Consider the following 21,733-nt stretch of genomic DNA (forward strand, 5'->3'; position numbering starts at 1 on the left):
TAGAGAGAATCAGAAGGAAGAGAGAAGTGAATGGAAGGGGAAGGAGCAGAGCAGGGGAGAGGAGGTGTAAGAGGACGGAGAGAGAAGGAAGGAAAAGAAGGGGAGAAAGGGAGGTTAGAGAGAATCAGAAGGGAGAGAGGAGAGAATGGAAGGGGAAGGAGCAGAGCAGGGGAGGGGAGGTGAGAGGGGAAGGGAAGGAAAGAAGTGAAGACTGGGGAGGACGACAAAGGAGAGGGATGAAGACGAGAAAGGGAGGAGGAGAGAGTTGTAGGGGAGAGGAGGAAGGAATGGGAGAAGAGCTGTGGGAAGGGACAGAAAGATGGGAGGGAAGGAGGCAGAAAGGGGCGGAGGAGAGTGGGAAAAGCGGGAGGAGAAAAACCGCAGAGGGGAAGAGGGGAGGAAAGGAAATCTGATGGAAGTATTACACGGAGGCGGGACTTCCGGACGCCATCTGCGTGAGTGGCAGGCGGGAAGCGGAAGTGGAGGCGCTGCTGGTGGTGCTGGGTCGGAGGAGGGACGCGCCTGAGCGGGGCCGCCGGGACCGAGCGAGAGACAGACGCGCCGACCCGCCGCCGCCTGGGGCCCTTTCGGACCCTCCGCCTGAGTGAGTGCAGCCGCGGTTGTGGAGCCCAACGGGCCGGCCTCGAGGATTGGGCGAGGGCGGCGCCTTGTTATTGTAAGAAGCCTGCGGCCTCCCCTCCTCCACTCCTCCCCTCCCCCGGCCCCTCCTCCTCCTTCGGACTCCCCCATCTCGCCCCCACCCCAGTGGGACGTCCCTCCCCTCCCAGCCCAGGCCTTCTTGTCCCCGATTCCTTCCTCCCCGCGACCCTGGTGCCCACCCTCCGCTCCCCAGATTGGGGTGTGCACGTCCCACTCCCCACCCTCGGCTGTAGGCCCCGGAGTAGGCCCCCTTGGCCCTCGACCTCCTCCCCGAGCCCCGGTGGCCCGGCCGGCGCCTTCCCCAGCAGCCCTCCACCTGCTGGTGGCCTTCTCCTTCCATCCCTGAGTTGGAGTCCCTGATTCCGGCCTCTCCCCATCCTAGGAGAAGTTCTAAATGTTGTGAGAGGCCACGGCTGCCACCGTGGCCCCTCCCTCTGCACTCCATGCCCACACCCCTCACTCTCGAAAAATCAGTCATTCCAACTCATTCCTAACTTCTCCCACCACCCCAGGATGAAAGTCAAGAGACTCCTGGAATGTTAGAAGACATGGGGATCCTCAGGATCTCCATTCAAGGCCAGAGGTCCTTACCCTGAGCTTTGTGAACTTTTTCTTTTTAAATTGATAACTGTATTTCACTACAATTGGTTTTCTTCGTAATACTATATGTTTTATTTTATACATTTATAAACAATCTGACAAGGGGTCCATAGGCTTCGCACTGTCAAAAAATGGTGAAGAATCCCTGCTCTAGGCCAACCACCTTGCAGGATCATAGATTTAACACTGGAAGGGACCTTAGAGGCTATGGAATCCAACTCTCTCATTTTACATATGAGGAAAGTGAGGCATAGGGTCATACAGTGTCAGAGGAAGGATTTGAAGTCAGGTCTTATAGTGGTGCTAGCTACCTTCATTTTACAGAGGAAGAACCAGGTCTAGGGAAGTTATTTACTTAAGGACACATTGCTAGTTCTATAAATAATTTTCTTTTGTTAATTTTAAAATCGCTAGTTATATAGTGCTGCACAATTTATTCACTTTACATTGGTTTCTCACTCTCAGGCAAGCATTGCTCTCCTAATTGACAAAAAAAGGTCATTTGGGAGAATCAATGGCCATGACTTCTTTAATACTCCCACCCATAGGGAAAGTGAAGAAGTGTATCTACCCTATGGTGCCTTGATTTGAAGACTTTTCAAATATTGGGAGGATGGGAGCCTGTCATTATGGGGAAAAAAGAAAGGAGAAAAGACAGCCTGGTTTGCATTTGATTATGTCCTGTGTCTCCGAGTTCTGATTCAGAATGCATTGTTCTGGTATAAAGATTGTGGTGTAAAGAGAAAGGAGTAGACCATTGTGCTTTTAATTTGTCTGCCAGGGCATTCAGCAATAAATTATGATGTGCTGGAGCCCTGGGACCCACCCACCAGTGATCACTGGAGGTAGGGCATTTAAGAAGCGGCTGCACTATTGCACTCCCGTTTGGAGTAACACTCCTTGCTTCCTTCTGAAACAAAATAAGAGTCCTTAAGTCAGAATGGAAACATTCTGAATCTTTTAAGCCTTAGTTAAACTCCTTTTCCCCCCAGTTGTTTTCTAGTTCAATTTAGAGAAACATCCAGCTGAGTGATAATTTACAATTTTTTATTGTTGATGCTGTTCTGATTAAGCACAGTACTCCAGGCTGGAGTAAGCATCCTGAGCATCAGTGGTGTAAGTATTGTAGACAGAGTTGAGAATAAATTATGTAAAAATGCAAAACAGTAGAACTAAGAAAATAACCTGAGGAGACTCTTCTAATTATTATTTCTGCTAAATCTCAGAATCTGCTACTTCATGTCTACCCAGAGAACATATTTTAATGGAAAGTCCTTGACTTCTCTGGGATGTAATCTCTAGTAGTGAGTTTGCAGACCTTTTATCTGTAGACTGCTGGGCCTTTCTTACCGAACCTGCTGTTTGTGATCACAGAGTGTAATGACTAGCTGCCCCCGGGGATGATTATGGGAACAGCATGGGGCAACAAGGGGTACCAGATCCCCCTCTATTGGTACACATTTTGTATTACTAGTTAGAATTTTACCATTGTAGAGGTCAGTATGTTATGTTCTGTCTTAGTACTGAGTCTTAAGCCACAAATCACTAGGGGTTATACGACCTAGCACAAAGTGTCCTATATGTAGACTCTGATTCATTCTTCAGTTTTGTTGTTAGGGTTTAAATAATTTATTGGGTCTAATGCCTAGATAATATGAATCTTTTGCCATGCATTTTCTTTTTTTTTTCATTAATTTATTTTTAGTTTTCAACATTCACTTTGATAAGCTTTTGAGTTTTAAATTTTCTCCCCCTCCCTCCCCACTTCTCTCCCCAAGATGGCGTGCAATCTGATATGGACATATATTCCTATTAAACGTATTTTCACATTAGTCATGTTTTAAAGAAGAATTAGAATCAATAGGAAGAACCATAAGAAAGAAGAAAAAAAAACAGAGGGAAAAAAAAAGAGCAAATAGTATGCTTTGATCTGTATTTAGACTCCATAGTTCCTTCCCTGGATGTGGATAGCATTTTCCATTATGAGACTTTTGGAGATGTCTTAGATCCTTGCATTGCTGAGAAGAGCTAAGTTTATTGAAGTTAGTAATCACACAATGTGGCTGTTACTGGTTACAACATTCTCCTGGCTCTGCTCACTTTACTCAGCATCAAACCGTACAAGTCTTTCCAGGTTTTTCTGAAGTCTACCTGCTCATCATTTCTTGTAGCACAATAGTATTCTATTACATTCATATACCATAACTTGTTCAGTCATTCTCCAGATGATGGGCATCCCTTCAATTTCCGTTTTTTTTTTTTAATTTTGAAATCCCAATATTTATTTTAAAAATGCAGTTTTCCTACATTTATGCTGCCATGCATTTTCCTTGGCAATCTTTCTCATCCTTGATTCTTAAAAAGTGTGGGCTACTGGCTTTTTTCTTTTTGTGCTGTCTCCAAAATGTTTCTTTAAGTAGCTGCTCTAGGATAAATGAAAGCTACTTTGTATTGGAAGGTTTGAGCTTGGGAGAAAAATACAAAATTCAAGTGTTTGAAATCACAAAGAAACAAGATTTCACTAAGATACTTTACCCTTGTGTGGGAGGAAGAAGGGTGGCCTTGTAATCATAGCAACACATTAACTAGTTAAGAATATTTTGTGTTCTACTCCCAGTTCTACCTGCTGGCCTTGGAGAAGTCACTATTCTCTTCCTCAGTTTCTCTGTTCAGAATTTTTCCATTTTATAGATGAGAAAATTGAGACACTGAAGCCATAGAATGTAAATGAATAAACTTGAGGCAATAAAAAATTCTTCATTAATCAGAATATTTATTAGACGTTATCACTGTCTTTTCCATTTTCTTTCTGTACAAAACCTAGCAAGGGCTCTGACGGTAGTAATTGATTTAGATTATTATTGTTTACCAATGTGATATACAGTAATTTTTTAAAAACACTGTTTGGCATAAGAGAACCTGGGATCACATCCAGGCTCTCTCATTTATTAGCAGTATGACTTTGGACACTCTCCAATCTCTCTAGCTCTCAGTTTCCCAATTTGTAGAATGAGAGAGTTAAACTAGATGATTATTTAAGGTCCCTTTAGGCCTAAATCCTATGATTTTATGATTGAGTGATCAAACTACTTGGATTGAGTTTAAAAATCCTTATTTCTTGGGGCAGCTAGGTGGCGCAGTGTACAGAGCACTGGCTCTGGAGTCAGGAGGACCTGAGTTCAAATGTGACCTCAGATACTTGATCACTTGATACTTAATAGCTGTGACTCTGGGCAAGTCACTTAACCCCAACTGCCTTGCAAAAAAAAAAATCCTTATTTCTTTAAACCAAAATGGGGCTAAAGTTGAAGTGCCATTTTGATGTTTTGAGCAGGGATGCAGGTATACAACAACTGAATTCATACCATGTGGAGGTATCTCTTCAGTCATTTGTTATAGAGTCACCTCACTTTCATCTGCTTCTGTTGCTTCTGGGTAAAAATGTTTTCTGTGATATTATCATGGTGAATATAAAGCAGAAATAATTTTTCACATTAAAGTAAAACTCTCAATTATACCTTGTAATTTAATTTTCGCCTTAACATACCTAGCATATTAAGTGTTACTCCATGTGGAATAATTAGTGGTGCAAATACTCAGTAGTGAAAGTCATGAAATGGCTAGGTTTCTAAAAACCTACCTATAAAGGTGGAAAAATAGACATTTAGGAAGTGTAAAATGGAATTGAAGTTGTGCTTTCTTGTACCTGTAGTTTTAACCATTTAAAATCTGTTAAGATTGTGTTAAAGGAATTGATTGCCCTATAACTATTCCAAGGCCAGTGACTCTGTGCAGAGAGAACATTCTGAATTATGGTAGACTGAGATACTGAAATGTTATGGAAAAAACACTAGACTTGGAGTCAGAAGCCTTGGGTTCAAGGTCTAGCCTCACTGTTTAACCCTCTGTGTGATTTCAGAGAAGTCATTTCACCTCTCTGAGCCTGAGTTTCCTCATATGTAAAGTTGAGTTATGAATATTTGTGTTACTTACCTCACAGTGTTGTTGCAAGAGAAGTGCTTTGTAAACCGTAGAGTGCAGATAGATGAGTTGCTGTTGATTAATATAATACCACTATTGATTAATATAAGATCATGTGGTGGATAGAAGGACTACATCCAGTTCTGTTTTATGTTCAGCATCTGGTGGCTCTTCTCTTCTGAAGTATAATGATGCTATGCTGAGACAGTTCCCACATGATTAACCAAACCTAAAGCTAGAATTAAAACTTGGTCAGTGAAAATTGGCTAAATAGAGAAGTCATAGACATTGGAAAGGACAGGGGACTGGAAATCAGTCAATCAGCAAACATTTAGGGCCCAGTATGTGCCAGACATTGGGAATACAGAAACAGAAATGAACAGTCCCTGCCTTCAAGGAGCTTTCACTCAGTCAAGGGAGACAATTTGTACATATATGTCTCTTCACAACATATGGGAAATAAATACAGAGTAATTTGGGGGAAGGTACTAGCAGCTGGAAGGATCAGAAAAGGCTTTATATAGAAGGTGACACATGAGCTGAGCTTTGAATAAATGCTTGTCAACTTAAAGAAACTAGAGATTCTGTGAAGTAGAAGTAAGGAGGAAATGGATTTCAGGAGTAGGGGTACAACTACGCTGTGCAGAGACGGAAGCATAAGATAGAGGGTCATGGGTGAGGAGAAGAAGGTCAGATCAGCTGCACTGTAGATTGTGTACAACTGGAAAGGGTAGATTGGAGCCAAGTTGTGAAAGGCTTTCAGGGCTCAACAAAGGAACAATTCTGATGCTTTTCCACATGGATATTATTTTTTTATCCGTTGTTGAATTACTTGCATTTCTTTCTTTAATGTATCCATCTATTTAGAATGTGTCCCAACAGTCTACCACCATACTCTTAATTGGAGCATCACAAATTTCGATTTCAGACCTTCACAGTTCCTATGTGGAGCATCATGGGATAGTAGAAGGAACACTAGCCTGGAAATTAGCAGACCTGGGTTCCAGTCTTTGTCATTTACTACCCTTGGTGGTCTTAGGTTGCTTTACCTTTATGGGCCTCAGATTTTTTATCTGCAGGTTGAAGGGGTTGGATTAGTTGCTTTCTAAGGTCCCTTCTAGATCTGAATCCTTTAAGAATTTTTTAGGTAAGTAATAACATTTCATGAAGGAGATAACCCATAAATCATAGGATTTAGAGGTAGGAATACCTTAGAAATCATCTTGTCCAACCATTTCATTTTCAAACGAGGTAAGCTGAGACCCAGAAAGGTGATATGATTTGGCCAAGGATACATAGCCATTAAGTGGTAGAGCTGAGATTTTAACCTAAATCACCAGATTCCAAATCCAATACTATTTACACTGTGCTATAGCATTTTGCAGTTTATGGAGTGTTTTTCCTATAACAGCTTTGTGGGATGAGTGGTACAGTTAGTGTTATTTCCACTTTACAGATGAGGAAACACAGTTCATTGAGGTTGTATCTTCTGATGGTCATTCAGCTAGTACATGGAAGAGACTAGACTCAAAGCCATTATAAATCTCTATTATAGTTTTACCAGATCTTCTTTAGGAAAGTAGTGGATGGCATAGTGGAATGTGCTGTCATTTTGGAATCAAAGGACTTGAGTTTAAACCTTGGGCAAGTTATTTAACTTCTCTGGACCTTAGTTTCCTAATGTATAAAAAGAATTGAGCTAGATTGTTTTTGAAGTCTCTTGCAGCTTCAAATCCCTTATACTCATTTATGGTAAGATGGCTCAGATTTGACCTTATCAGTGCTGTTTTTAAATCGTCAAATAAGTTCTGTAACTGTTGGTTAAATTGACAGCAGAAGATTGCTTCTAATTGTAGTTTATGGATTAGGATGACTTTGGTAAAATAAACGCAAAAAATCTTTTTAATTAGAATGCTACATTTTCAAATTCAGAACATTAGACTCAGTGTGTACACTGTTAGCCCTTCCTGTTTTGGAACATGTTGTAGCCAAAGTGGGCTTGACTGATCAAATCATCCTGGCAGTACCAGGCATGGGTTAGGGCCTTACCCTAGTCTTTATTGTTCAGATTAGTGATTTGTCCTTAAATGATAGTTGTTGAAACCTAGACACAAAGGGGATGAATTGGAGTATCAATCAACTTGTTTCATAAAGATATCTCTCTGGTCTTTCAGAAGTATAAATGTGTGCAACAGTATCTGTGATGACACAGTATACTATGTTTTTAATCTTTAGAGTCCATTTATTTTAGAGACACATATTCTAACCTTGAACAGTAATTTGGGATAACTCTCAGACCAAAGAGATTGCAGTAATGAAGATTAGGATTTTCTTTCAGTAATACAAATTAGCAATAAAAAGTCATTCTCCATTTAATGAGCCTCAAATTCAGGTTCAAAAGTTTTGTTAGTCTGTAGAAATATTAACCAGCCCATCCAATTTTCTCCAGTCCTTTATCTTTAAAAGGAAAGGTTGGATTAGATAATCTCTAAAGCCTCTTCTAGCTCAAAAATTCTACAAGTCTGTGAGTTCATGAATAAATGTCCTGGGGTCATAGCAAAGATATATTTGGTAGTAATAATTTTAGTTAATGTGAAAAAATAACCAGTGCTAGCACATAATAACAGGTGTTTGATAATAATTTCCTGTTGATGATAATTGGAATCTTTAGTGATGTCCTAGAACCACTGGACTTTCACTGACTCTCAGTCTGATTTTTTTTTTAACTTAATTTATTTACATCTACCAATTTGCATGACAGGTTAAACCTTAAAAAAGCAAAAAAAAAATTTATATTTAAGCAGTGAGTTAATGCATTGTGCTTTCATTTTTACGGTGTAGTATGTACTTTGCAGTTCTTTAGCACTAACACAGCAGTTCATTTGTGAGTTGTAGCACTAGATAAATATTTGCTAAATTAATAAAATTCATGCAATTTTAATGGAAAGTCTTCCTGTTTATGAGGATGAGGTAGGTAGGGCCTGAACATTTGATTTTTGCCCTCCCCCATCAACTGTGGTGTTTTCTGTTTTTCGTTTTGTTTTTTTAATTTAGAATTTTATTTTTCCCCAGTTACATGTAAAAACAATTTGTAACATTTGTTTTTAAAATGTTGAGTTCCAAATTCTCTCCCTTCCTCCCCCCTCATTGAGAAGGCAAGCAATTCGATATAGATTATGTGTAAGTATGCTTCAGTCTGTATTCAGACACCATCAGTTCCTGTTTTATGTTAGGCCTTGGTGCCCAGAGTAGAAATCTTCCAATGGTTGAGAATTTTCTGATTTTCTTAACTGACTTTTTGGAAAGTCAACATATCTAATTTAACTGAACTTTAATACTCATTAAATAATTGTGCCTGTTCTGGCTCTTTTTGATCTCTTACGTAATATGAAAAAAGCCAGGCATCTTTAGGAGATTAAACGGTACATTTGTAAGAGACCAGTGCCTGCCTAACCCTTTGATATTTATATAGTATTAGGTAACCCCTGGATTCCTGTCACTTCAACTCTCTTCCAAACTGTGTAAGTGTAGCAGTCAAAACAGCTCTTGTGTAGTTTTCATTGATCCATAAGTGGCTTAATCCCCTTGTGCCTGCACTTAGGATAAAATATAATCATGAAAAATTTATATAAATGTAAAGCACACTTAGAATAGTTCCACTGATTTTAATGCATTGTTCCTAAAAGACAAATCAAATCTTGGCTAGAGTATAGTGATACCTAGATAGTTGTGGTGCTTAAAGTAGGGTCATGTCTCAGAGCCTACTCCCTACTAAAAATAAACCACAGTTGCAAAATTTCTAGGCAAAGGCAAAATGAAACCTTAGTATTTTTAACTTAGTGTATAATATTTTTTCAAAAATTTTGGACCAAATCTGTGATTTCATTGGCATAAGGAACTCTGAGAGGCATTGTGCGGTATTAGATCTAGAGCTAGACCTGGGTTCAAGTCCCTTCTGTGTGACCCTGGGTCAGTCATGTAATCTCTCAGCGTCCCTAGGCAACTAATGCTATGAATTACAGAAGAAGTAAGGGGATTTTCTTTGCTTGAAAGCCCCCTGGTTAAATGAAATCACAGCCAGTGCTTCTTAAACTGTGGGTCACGACCCCATATACCAAAAATTTGGCAATAGTAGGTTTCTGAATGTGCAACAACCAAAAATTAATTCAAAATCAAACAGGAAATGAATTCGAAGTGTTATTGGCAGCGCTTGCCTGTGTTGTATCGTGCAACTTCACTTCAACCTTGGTTCTGAACACAAAGCATGTCCACTTTACATTGCACATGCCCTCAAGCCGTGCAGTGCCAACAAATGCTGTGGAAATGCAAAAAGGAGTCGCCTGTGGAAAAAGTTTAAGAAGCCCTGGTCTAGACAAAGAAGGAGAACTCCCTGTGAGTAAGCTTTGTGCCCATTCTCATCTGGTGCTGCTTCAGGATTTTACAGAGTTGCCTGGAGGCCAAGAGGCTACGTAATTTATCCAGGGTCACATAGCCAGTATATGCCAGAGGCAGAACTTGAATCCAAGTCTTTCTGATTCCTAGGCTAGGTCTCTGCCCACTACACCATTCTGCCTCTGCAGATACAAGTCTTTTTTTTTTTTTTTTGTGGCTAGGCAATGGGATTAACTGACTTGCCCATGGTCACATAGCTAGTAAGTGTCAAGTGTATGAGGCCCAATTTGATCTCAAGTCCTCCTGACTCCAGGGCCAGTACTCTATCCACTGTGTGCCACCTAGCTGCCCCCATAGATATAAGTCTTAATAGTATAGTAGCATGGTCCCTCATACTGTTGATTGAGTAAATGTCACTTGCACACTCTTTTCTCAGGTGTAGAATGAGCCAGGGGGACTCAAACCCAGCAGCTATTCCACATGCAGCCGAAGATATTCAAGGAGATGACCGATGGATGTCTCAGGTATTAAGTTTCATTTATGTGATATGGGGCCATCCACTTTAATTTTTAAGAAGCCTAATGGCCAAGGCAATAAAGTGGCCATTTTTTTCAGTTAGGCAAAAAGCATGTATTGAACAAAATCATAAAATAAGAAATTATATGTGGGGTTCAGTTAGTGGTTCCTCACCTCACTGTTTTATTTGCCAAAGTAGTGTGCCAATTCAGCAAGTATTTATTAAGTGCTTACTATATGTAAGGTATTGGGAGTACAAAGATAAAAATGAAACAGTCCCTGTCCTCTGGGAGTTTTCATTCTACTAGACAAGTAAACTATAATGGGATGCTTAGAGAAGTATGGTGGTTGCCCTCTGTCATGATAATTTAAGGAAGTTAGGAATGTATTTAGAACAGCCTTAAGTTTAATAAGTCAACAAGAATTTGAGCTTTTTGAAGGGAATTTGCAAATATTTTAATCTGAAAATTTTATGCTTTAGATAAAAGTAATATTTTTAGAATTTCTACCATCAGAAATAGCTCAGTGCTATCCAACATAAATATAATTGTAAAATACAGGGTTTTTGAAATACTTTCCTACATTAATGTTTGGCGTTGTAGTTGAACATATCCCTTTAGTATTATAGCCCATCCATTTTTCTCATCATTATTTGAGTTCATAATTTAGTTTACTTGAAAGAATATGGATTTGTTTAAACTTTTATATAGCCTATTTTCTATTTATTCTGCCTACAAGTTGATATAGTAGAAAGACTACTGGATTTGGAGTCAGAAGACTTGGGTTTGAATTTGACCATTGATACACACTAGCTGAGTTTCTAGGAAAGTCACTTTACCTCTCTAAGCCTCAGTTTCCCCAGCCTATTTTCCCCAAATGGGGACAATAATACCCCAGGAAAGAACTATTTAAGTGTGTATTATTATTATTATTACTTTCCTCTTACAAAATTGTTAGTGAAAGCAAGTCTCATGTGTAAAGTGCTATTTAAATGGGAACTGCTGGTGCTCATTTTTTTGTCATTGTTTAGGCTTTATTCACTATATAAAGTAGTATTTTATTTTATTTTCTGTCTCCTTCAAGTTCTAATATTCCAAGATTAGGTGATCTTTATCCATGTCCTTAATGTTTTTATGCCATTTGATTGTATTCCCTCCCTGATTTAAGATTTGATCAGTTGGCTCAGAAATATATATTAAATAATAAACTTTTTTAAAAGTATATTTGTATTCAGTGTGTACATACTGTGTTAAAAGTATATATGTGCTGTATAATGAGTGTCATTTTTTTGCCTTTTTAATGAATAGGGGAAGAATGTAAGGAGGGAGAGAATTTGGAATTGAAAATAAAATTTTTTTAAAGTGTGTATGTACATTGACAAAAATCAGCAGAGTTATTTGGAGTTATAGGAGTAGATTAGTATTTGTTGAATTTTTATATGTTGTTTAAGTTGGTGACAAAAAGTTACGGAAATTGATTCAGTGAGTCAATTAAATATTTTTGTGTGTCTCCTAATATCTTAAAACTCAAATGAAAAATCATGGAAGCTACTTTATCATTTTGATGCTTTTAGTTGCCCCTTTTTGGATCTGTTCCATTATGCCCATTATTAAAATGTAGTAACTGAAACTGGATCCAGGAGTTGCCTTCAGATAACTAGGGTTGGAAAACAGTGGATGGTTAGACCCTGAGGGAGTTGTGGGGAAGAGACTTTTTTAACTCTTTAATAACTAAAGAGAAGCTTGGACTAGATATGGCCACAGGGATCGCTCTCAGCTCCAGATTTGTGATCCTTTGGTTGTACTATCAGATAACCATGAGCTGATTGCTTGGAATTATTAAGGACATGTGCATTCAAGACATGAAATAATGTGTCTTGGCCAGAAAAACCTCCCCTTTCCTTACCAGTTAAAGTTTGTTTGTTTGTTTGTTTGTTTGTTTTTGCCTGTTTTAGGAAGGCACCGTGGTGCAAGAAAAAGTGCACTGACTCTGGAGTCAGAGGACCGGGGTTCAAATCTTACCCATGATGCTTACCTGTGTAACCTTCGGCAAGTCACTTAATCTCCCTGGGCCTCAGTTGCCTCATCTGTAGAATGAGGGGGTTGGACTAGATGGCCTTCAAGGCCCCTTCCAGCTCTAAATCTACGTATGATCCTGTAATTCCATCAGTTTAGGAAAGCCTGGTGCCACCCTTCCTTTCTCTAATCAGAAGTCTGTTGCAAGCTGTTAACAGCCTTAAACTCAGGAAAAGCATTAGTGGATGTAGCTTGTCAGTGTTGTGTTTTAAGACATTTAACGGAGACAAATTAGGGAGTCTTATGACCATAACATCTTGTTAGAAGTAAGAACTAAAACAAACAAACAAAAAAAAAAAGAAGTAGGAACTAGAATTTAAATTGTACTGTATGTCCTTTGTTTTTGGGTGACCCATTGCAAATGATAAGAAAGAAAAGTATTTGGTCAAATCTTACCCCTGATGTAATAATTACTATATTTTATTACTATCTGAGTAATAATCTTTGGCAAGTTACTTAATCTCCCTGGGCCTCAGTTTCCTCCTCTGTAAAATGAGGATGTCAGACTGGATGGCCTCTAGGTCCCTTCCAACTCTAAATCTATGATCCTATGACTTAAGGATACAGAATTTACAAACCTGGGTTAAGCTGAGGAGACCTGAATTTAAAAAAAAAAAAAAAGCAAACCTATAAAAATTCCTAAATTCCATTTTGCTATATTTTTATACATTTGGGCTAATAAAATTCATGGTAGGGTTTTCCCACTGTTAAGATTTTAACAGTATGCCTGTTTAATAGCATGATTACATAAAGAGAGTAATGTAGTAGAAGAGAAAGAAATTTCAGCTGTAAAATTCTAACCCAAAGGAATGAGCCAATGGGGGAGAGAGAAAGTAAAGTTTAAAAGACTGGCAGCAGAGTAACTGGTTGGACAACTGTTCTTTGTAGGCCAAGAAATCTCACAGGGGAAGAAGTGCCAGTTTCTAATTCTTTCTTTTTCAAAACAGCACAACAGATTTGTCCTGGACTGCAAAGACAAAGAGCCTGATGTCCTGTTTGTGGGAGACTCCATGGTGCAGTTGCTACAGCAGTATGAGGTAAAGGTTGGGAGGATAGTCGTGGAGTTGGAATATTGATAGATGGTACCTGCTAATACATGTCTTCATGATAAATTGAATCAAAACCTACATAATTCTGGAAGGATCTCCTGCTTTGAGGTAGGATAGACAAGTTTTAAAGGCATGTTTGGTACCACTAGCATGTTAGGAAATAAATGAAATGTCATTTAAAATTAAATCCACAAGCACTTGGAATGTCCTATTTCTGTGTCGTACCATTCGTGGATGCATAAAGAGAAAGGAAAGAGTATAAAGGAACCAGCTTAATGATAAATGTTGGTGTATCTTACAGGAGTGGATTGTATTATTGGTGGATTCTTGAATTGAGACCTATTGGTATGGAAGGTACTATGGAATCATAAAGTAGATTTTTCAGATCCATAGTAGTATTTTAATTCAAAAGATGAAATTTTTTTCATTTGAAATGCCTCACAACAAACGTACTGTGATAAAGAGATTTATTTTCAGCTATGTGTTGATTTAGGTCACTTGTTTTCATGCTTCTAGATATGGCGAGAGCTTTTTTCCCCCCTTCATGCACTGAATTTTGGTATTGGTGGTGACACAACAAGGCATGTCTTATGGAGACTGAAGAATGGAGAACTGGAGAATATTAAACCTAAGGTAAAATAAAACTCAACTAGTAAAGTGAACTTTTTTCCATTTACATAAAAAAATCATTAACCCTGATACGTTACAATTCAATAGAGTAATGAAAATTATTTAGAGTAAATAAGCAAATAGTAGAAGACTTTGTTCCTTTCATATATTAATTCATTGTAAGGTAAATGCTAGCATCATTGTGTAAAATAATACTAAGATAAATAACTAAGAAAGCAATATTTATTTATTTAGGGCCAGATCTGTGATTTTGTTCCTGTGAAAACTTTAAGCCTTCTCTGTAAATTAAGCCTTAGAGAGAAGATGGAGGTTAAGGATTTGCTCGTGTTCCAAAAGCTAATTTATGTCAGAGACAGGATTTGAGCCTAGGTCTTCCTGACTTAAACGCCAACTTTTATGCACTATGCTATATTCCCTCTCAAGAAAGCAATATATTAATTACAGTAGTTAAATATCTAGTTACTAAAATCATCTTTCTTAGCTATAGTAAAAGACTTGATATTAGTAGAGTAGAAAATGTGCGTTGGCTATTTTTATTTTTTATTTTTAAAGTATATGAAACTTAAGGAACAAGAATAAGGAGGATATCAAACTTGATCTTCACTGTTCTGTTCTCTAAACTGAATAATTGAAATATAGTGTTACAATATCAAGACTCCTAAATGAAGACAAAACTTGATGCATGATTCAGGCTAATGATGAAATCTTTTTTTTTTTTTTTTTACTTTCCACCTCAGAAAAACTTTTATCTTTATGCCTCTCTTTCCCAACAATATGGAGAAGCATGTAGTTTTTGTATTTCATATAGGAGCAGTTGTTTCTCATTGAACAGTAGGTGCCCCATAAAATAATGTTCTCTTATTCTTGTTTACAGGTCATCGTGGTCTGGGTAGGAACAAACAACCATGAAAATACAGCAGAGGAGGTAGCAGGTGGGATTGAGGCTATTGTACAGTTGATTAACACGAGGCAGCCACAGGCCAAAGTCATCGTACTGGTATGCAGTCCTTTGGTGTGAATGGAGACCGTGCCATCTCCAGGGCAACTAGAGAACATTATATAAATTCTCAAAGATAACAGTGTGTTGCATTTACTCATGAGTGTATGAAATCTTTAGATGAGAGCACCTTGAGAAAGGGAAAGGCTGCTGCTGATAAAATCTATTCCTGTCCTTCCCATGTATATATTTGCTGCCCTAACTGATCATTCCCATTGTTATTTCCCAGGCCAACTGGCATATTGATTCATTCAGCATCTTCCTTCATCTCTGTCTGGAGGTTGAAGTCTTCCCTATTTTTGTAGATAGACTAGATCTTTTTCTTGCCTCCAGTGTTTAAAAAGGTACCCAAACAACCTGCAGTGAATTTTCCAGAGACGTTCAAATGAGAATTTCTGACTTCCGAGTATACCTTGATTAGGCCTGAACTTGAATCAGCTTAGATAGGTTGTTCCATTTCAAATAGGGATGGATGGATATATTTATTAGAACTCTGAACTTTTCCAGAGTTCTGACAGATCAGAAAAGTTTCTCTACCTACAATATAGGTTTACATTCTTTGGGTTTTACATCCATACCTACAATATAGGTTTTACATTCTGAAGGTAATAGGGTTTTAAGGGAGAATGTTCTCAGTGTCAGCCTAACAGAAAATGCTCTGTCCTTCAATAATATTTGAAATTAAATCATGAGTTATCTTCATCTTGAATAAACTGCCTGTAACATTACAACATCTATGTAAAAGATTAATCTCAAATACTATTAGACCAATTTAAGGCCATTGATTAAGTGAAAGGAAGTGCTTCTAACTCCTAAGTGGGATAGAAGAGTGGTAAGAATCACAGATGTGTGAAATACTGAAAAGTAAGGACAAATGAATGCAGTTATCTCTTCCACATCAAGACTTTCCCCGTCGAGGGTTGATATATCAGTTGGCATAAGAAATTAAATGGGATTTTTTTGGGAGGTTTGCAGAAGCCATGGATGACACTTGAAGGCCAGCAGATGACACAGAAAAAGTTTAGAAACTTGGCAATGCATAAAATATATGTATAGTATTATATAACATCAACATATTTTATCCTTTAACACTGTAAACACCCCATAAAAGAAAAGGAAAAAATTCAGACTTCTCTGGTACAAAGGGCAGGCCAAAAATTTTTACACGGATTTTCCAGATCCCAGGGTGGAAGGGATAACTATATGTTCAGCTCATTTTGTCATTGATATCTTTTTTTTTGTTTCTGCTGCCCCAGGGTCTTCTCCCTCGAGGTGAAAAGCCCAACCCTTTGAGACAAAAGAATGCCAAGGTAAATCAGCTCCTCAAAGTTTCTCTGCCCAAGCTTGCCAATGTTCAGCTCTTGGATACAGATGGGGGCTTTGTGCACTCAGATGGTGCCATCTCCTGCCACGACATGTTTGATTTCCTACATCTCACAGGAGGGGGCTATGCAAAGATCTGCAAACCCCTCCATGAACTGATCATGCAGCTGTTGGAGGAAACGCCTGAGGAGAAGCAAACCACACTTGCCTGACTGGCTCCCATCAGTGTTAACAGCATCACAGCCTCATCTGATCAGTTATATCACTGGCACTACAGAATCCTTCTCTTTCTTAAAGCACTTTCCATTTTAGAATGTTCCTGGATGTTCATATCTAGTGTTTGAAGGGGAGGGGGGGATTTAAACTGGTCTTGTACATAAAAAGGTTTGATTTAACTACAAAAAAAAAAATAGCAAAGGAAGGTTATTGTTTTTAAGATATTCTTCAGTTGAAACCAGAACGGGACTTTTTTTAGTTGATTGTGTGACGCTCATTGCATCATCATTGTTTGTTCTCCCTAGGACCACATCAGCCTAAGTAATGAACAATACCCAAATTCCTTTGTTCTTCCTTTTCTATGGATTATGTAATATGTAATAATTTAGCTTGTTATCAGAATCACATTCCACTTTGCTTAAAAACAGATGTTTTTTCCAGTTTTAAAGGTTTGTATTTTAGGTTTCTTTAATGTGACTCATGTTCTGGATTTTTTTTTAAACTGTAGCACCAAATTGAATATAATGGCATTCAAAAATGGGAGGTGCTAGAGGTAGTAATGGATGTGTTCTGTTCTCTTAATTTCCCTCTTGTGCTTCTTTTATAAGATCTTAGCTGTAACCGACAGGTTTTTACCCTAATCTTTGGAAAATGTTGGAAGATTTTATTTTTTATGCTGCTTGAATATCATGTCTCTAATGGACCCACTCTTGCATTTTCTCTCCTCCCCTCCCCATTTTTTGGTCCATGTTGACATATGTCATTACGAGATTTTAACAGTTCTTTTGATCTAAGAACTCTCTTTTCTCATAAGTGTGAATCCCCAGACAGCTATTCCCATAACATTACTGGCATCTCATTCTTGTGTGGTGTTCTGTGCATTTTGAGATTCTGTGCAGTGCTGTCCATGTTCCAAATTCTGATTTTTAAATTTTTTTTTTAAGAAGGATCTGTCATTCCCTTAAAAATCTGTTATTTTTTTCCCTTTTGGAAAAAAATGAGTAGTTTCCCTTTCCACAAAACCTAAAATTATTTAAAGCCTTATCAGGTCTTAAGGTGTACATTTTTGTTTATTGATATTATTTTTACAGATGTTTTATTCCAGCAGAAATTGGCCTTTACAAAAGGAGAAGCAAGTGTAGCTTTGCTTTCTAGAGAATTCTTCCTTCCTTGCTTCATATTCTAATAAGAGAATTAGGTTGGTATAAATCATAGGGTTCCTTCTGAATGTATTTATACATTACTCCTCCTCCCAAGATCTTTTCATAAGTGGGCTTGATATATTTTTCAGTTTGCCTGAGAAAAAAGGAAAGGCTTTTAAAGTGGGGGTGGGAGGGGAAGGGAAAATATAGCTAAGAGTTCATTGTATACCTATGGGAAATATACAAACTGGAATTATAAAAAACATAACTTTAAACTGGACTAGATGTTTATTGCAGTAACCAGTTAAGGTCTGACTTACTCTGTGCTGCAGTGATTGAGATTACTAGTATCCAAGATCTAACTAGGAGGACATTCATGTATGGTCTGTGCTTTGCTTTTAAAGCAAGTGGCTGATTTAGATGTGAGCATTAGTGTTGTGACCCACTTTTGTTTAAGCAGAAGGGAATGAAGGGATTTGGGCTGTTGTTCTCTCTTCCCCGCCCCCCTCCCCCAAACCTTCTGTGACTTAGAGTCTCAGTTGAAGGTTTAAAAGCTTTTGAAAACTTTTTTAATGGTATACATCATTTTCCTATTACGTCATGTGTTTCCTCACAAAAAACATACATGCTGCTCATACAAAACTTGTTTGCTACATTAAAATTTCCCTTTGATTTTGCTCATGTTCTAAGGTTGTTCAAAAGAGGCCTTCCTTTAGTTGAGGCATAGTTTGGGGGGTTTAGAGTTTGACTAGAGATTACCCAGGGCTATGTCCTGTTATTTTCTGAATAAGAAGATTTCTTATCATCCATATCTCCTTTTAGGATGTCACCTGGTGGCAGTGCAGTCCCAGTTAATTAAATTACCCCTTATAGCATGTGCACTAGTTCCTTTCCTAAGGGGTCACTTCATTTCTTAAAACTCTGCATTTCCTTTTCCTTCTGTATATGCTCCCTCTCATATTAGTACATTTTATAATCACCAGAGCTACTGGTAATCGTGGCAGTAATATGGAGTCTTACTGCCTTTTAAGCAGAAAAAGAGAATTATTTTGCTCCTTTGCTAACATCCAACTATCAAGTCCAATTTATTTTCTTGCCAAGTCTATTTCATCACCAGAAAGTCTTGTGTGCTGTTCTTTTAGCAATGCCCTAATTTCCTGCAGTGATAGAACTTGAAGCCTACACTCTGAATTCTGCTCCCTCTCGTGTGGTTCTTTTTATAAAAAGCTCTAATTTATTGCTTGAGTTAAATGTGCTGGCTGCTAATTGTGATAGATTTACCCATTGTCCAGGCAGCTGAGCAGAGGTAGTTTTACCTATCTCCTTGCCAGTTTTCATTCGGAATTCTCTAACCTCACTCCTGCTATCGTGTGTGGCCAGGCATTCTCTTTTCTTTGCTAAGCCAGCCAGTCCCAACATATTTTGTCATGGCTGCTGAGGTCATTTATTCAGTGTTTGGTTATTGAATTTCAGTGCTACCCTGCCAAGGGCGACCTGAGACATAAGTTTTTCATCTGACATCCATAAGCAGTGAGGTCTACGGCAACATTAGGTTATCTGTTTAAATGTGGCTTTTCAAAAGAACCTCAAACCAATGAAACAAACAAAACAAAAACTAGTGGGGGTCTCTGTCCTCCATCATGTCCTTTCATTTAAAAAAAAAAATCTTAACTGGCTGTGAAAACCCCAATCCTTTCCCTTTTTTTTTAACCTAGTCGCTGTTTACAGCTGTATGCTGAAGCCTGAAATATTGTCTGTACTGTGGTGTGTGTGAGCATTGCCAATTTTATATTTATTGCAATGATGAAGAAATAGAAAAGGTGTGGAAATGAGGAGCATGTCCAAGCTCTTAAATATGAATGGATGCATGTGGGAGAACTGAGGTGGGGCCACCAGGGAAGAAGACTTTTTTTTTTAAGAGCTTTCCTGGCTTCTCCCTGATGTTCCTGCTTGGGGAACACCGCTGCTAGCTGACCGGACCTCCCCAAGGGAAGTTTGTGATTCTGCTTTGGCAAAGTTGCATTGACTGGTAGAAATCACTCTGTTGTAGTGCAGATTTCAATATAAATGTAAACATTTCATCCAACCATACTGGTGGTGTCTTTTCTGACTTCTTTCCTATGGGTGGGTTTCCATGAACTTCTGGGCTTCCAAGCCATAATCATAAGAAAATGAGTAGTCTTAATAAATCCTGAGTCTTTTCTGCCTTAAGCTGGTTAGACCATCCAGACTTTTTCATTCATCATTTAAGACAGGCCTGGAGTAATGGGGAGAATGGAAATATATTTTTGTTGATGGGAAAATTGAGGTTGGGAAGGCTACCCAGATTTATACAAACCAATATCAGTTGCAGTTAGAATCCAGGACTCCCAGCTCCTAAACAAGTGCTTTGGCTTTCTCACATCCTTACTCTCTACAGGTTGGTTTATGAGTCCCCATTTTCTATCACCAGGATTTATTTTACTTCACAATATGTGCAGCTCCTCCCCATGCCATCCCCATGCAATTAGCTCTTTTTAACATCCTTTTTTAGTACCATTTAATAAGTCCTGTCCCCAGCCTCAACAGAACCCAGAAAACTAAGTCAATGAGATCTAAGTTGCTGTAGAAAATACCGAGCCCCTGGTTTCCTTATTTGTAGAAAGGTACTGGAATACTTACCAAAACTTTTAAGTTTTCTTCAACTTCTGAAATCCAAGAGAAGAAGCTGTGATTTGTTATGCTTATGTGCATGCTAGAGAGAGTGAATTAGCCACAGGAACTCCATCAAGAGAAAAAAGTTAATGAAGTGTAAACCTTGTCTCCCTTGCAAGTCATTTGATGGGTGGACGTGGGATTTGGGAGAGAGGTTAGGGCTCTGTGTGTATATAGATATTTTAGATCTATCTGGCAGACATCTACATAGGTACAATGGAACCTAAGGGAACTAAAGAGGTCACCAAGTGAAAGTGTATTGTAGAGAGAGAAGAGGGCCTAGGGGGGCATATGGATGATGAACCAGCAAAGGAGGCTAAGAAGGAGCAATCATGAGAGTAATATCACAACCCAGAGAGGAGAAAAGAGCCGCAAGAGGGGGTGGTCATCATACCAAAAGTTGAAGAGAGGCCAGGAATGATGATTGAGAACTTTTGAATTTCGCAATTTAAGCAATCATTGGTCACTAGAGAGCAGTTTTAGTTTGTGATACAGTTAAAAGTAGTAGAGGGAGCTTAGGAATGAGAGGAGTGGAACTGGAAGCAACTTTAGAGAATGCTTTTTCCAGTTTAGCTGTGAAAGAAAGGAGGGAAAGATATATACCTTGAGGGCATGGTAGAGTGAAGTAAGGGTTTGTTTTGCTTCTTAAGGATGAAGGAGACCTTGGCTTGTTTGTAGGCAGTGGCTATAAGGGGCTAAGAGGGAGACACAACTCTGAAGTCAGAGATGTTGAAGGATCGACTAGCCATGAAAAGAGGTAACATCAAGCTTATTAGTAGAGAGGTTGGTTTTTCTGAGGAGATGGGTCACCTCTATCAAAGATGGGGCTAAAGCATAAAGGGTTTTGAGGTAAGTCAGGGTGAAGAGGGAGCTCATGGGAATGGCCCATTTCCTAAGTGTTTAGTGAGGTCCTTACTGGAGAACGTGGGTGCTTTTCATACAAATACAAAAGTGAAACCTGGACTCCAGCAGCTTACATTCTAAAGGAAGTGACAGCACAGGAAGGCAAGTTTTGGCCTGGACATTCACTAGGATGGTGAGTAAAGTCCTAGGGTAGTTGTCAAACCATTAGCAGAAGAATGGGGAGGGGTGGGGGTAGAGGAAGGAATGGTGTACGGGCTTACCAGAGTTGCCACTCACCAAGTTAGAACAGCGGGGTCCCAAGATTGAAGTCCAAAACTGAGTGGGTTAACTTCCTCAGAATGGGAGTTGGGGGTGTGGCAGGAATGGATTCTGGACACCCTGTCTATTAAATGCCGTTACCTGGGAACTGGGCTGATGGCAAAATGCTGGGGCTAGCTGGCTGAGGGTGGAGAGGTTTGGAACAGCAGTGAGGAATATGATAGAGAATCAACTGGAAGAGGAAAAGGATTGCCTTGCTGCAGTGAGAGACCAATAACAAATCTGGCAATGTCACTTTATGAAATCCAGAAAGTGAATAGAAGGAGAAGAGGCAGA

The 21,733-nt window shown here is 38.8% G+C and overlaps 1 protein-coding gene across 4 annotated transcripts; it reads left to right on the top strand.

The window, feature by feature from the left end:
- The first annotated feature begins 525 nt into the window (after positions 1 to 525).
- On the top strand, positions 526 to 19,672 carry PAFAH1B2 (platelet activating factor acetylhydrolase 1b catalytic subunit 2). Of its 4 annotated transcripts, none has more exons than XM_027857506.1 (6): positions 526 to 604; positions 10,070 to 10,157; positions 13,172 to 13,261; positions 13,790 to 13,906; positions 14,778 to 14,900; positions 16,157 to 19,672. In XM_027857506.1, exons 2-6 carry the CDS (start codon positions 10,077 to 10,079, stop codon positions 16,433 to 16,435), a joined length of 690 nt encoding a protein of 229 aa, XP_027713307.1. In that variant the 5' UTR covers positions 526 to 604; positions 10,070 to 10,076; the 3' UTR covers positions 16,436 to 19,672. The 4 variants fall into 4 exon arrangements, with proteins under 4 accessions (XP_027713307.1, XP_027713304.1, XP_027713306.1 ...); XM_027857503.1 differs by having other exon boundaries at positions 570 to 676; XM_027857504.1 differs by lacking the exon at positions 526 to 604 and adding an exon at positions 12,104 to 12,197.
- Positions 19,673 to 21,733: the final 2,061 nt, after the last annotated feature.

Source organism: Vombatus ursinus, unplaced genomic scaffold, assembly GCF_900497805.2.
Source record: "Vombatus ursinus unplaced genomic scaffold, bare-nosed wombat genome assembly UNPS02012156.1, whole genome shotgun sequence".
Taxonomy (NCBI): domain Eukaryota; kingdom Metazoa; phylum Chordata; class Mammalia; order Diprotodontia; family Vombatidae; genus Vombatus; species Vombatus ursinus.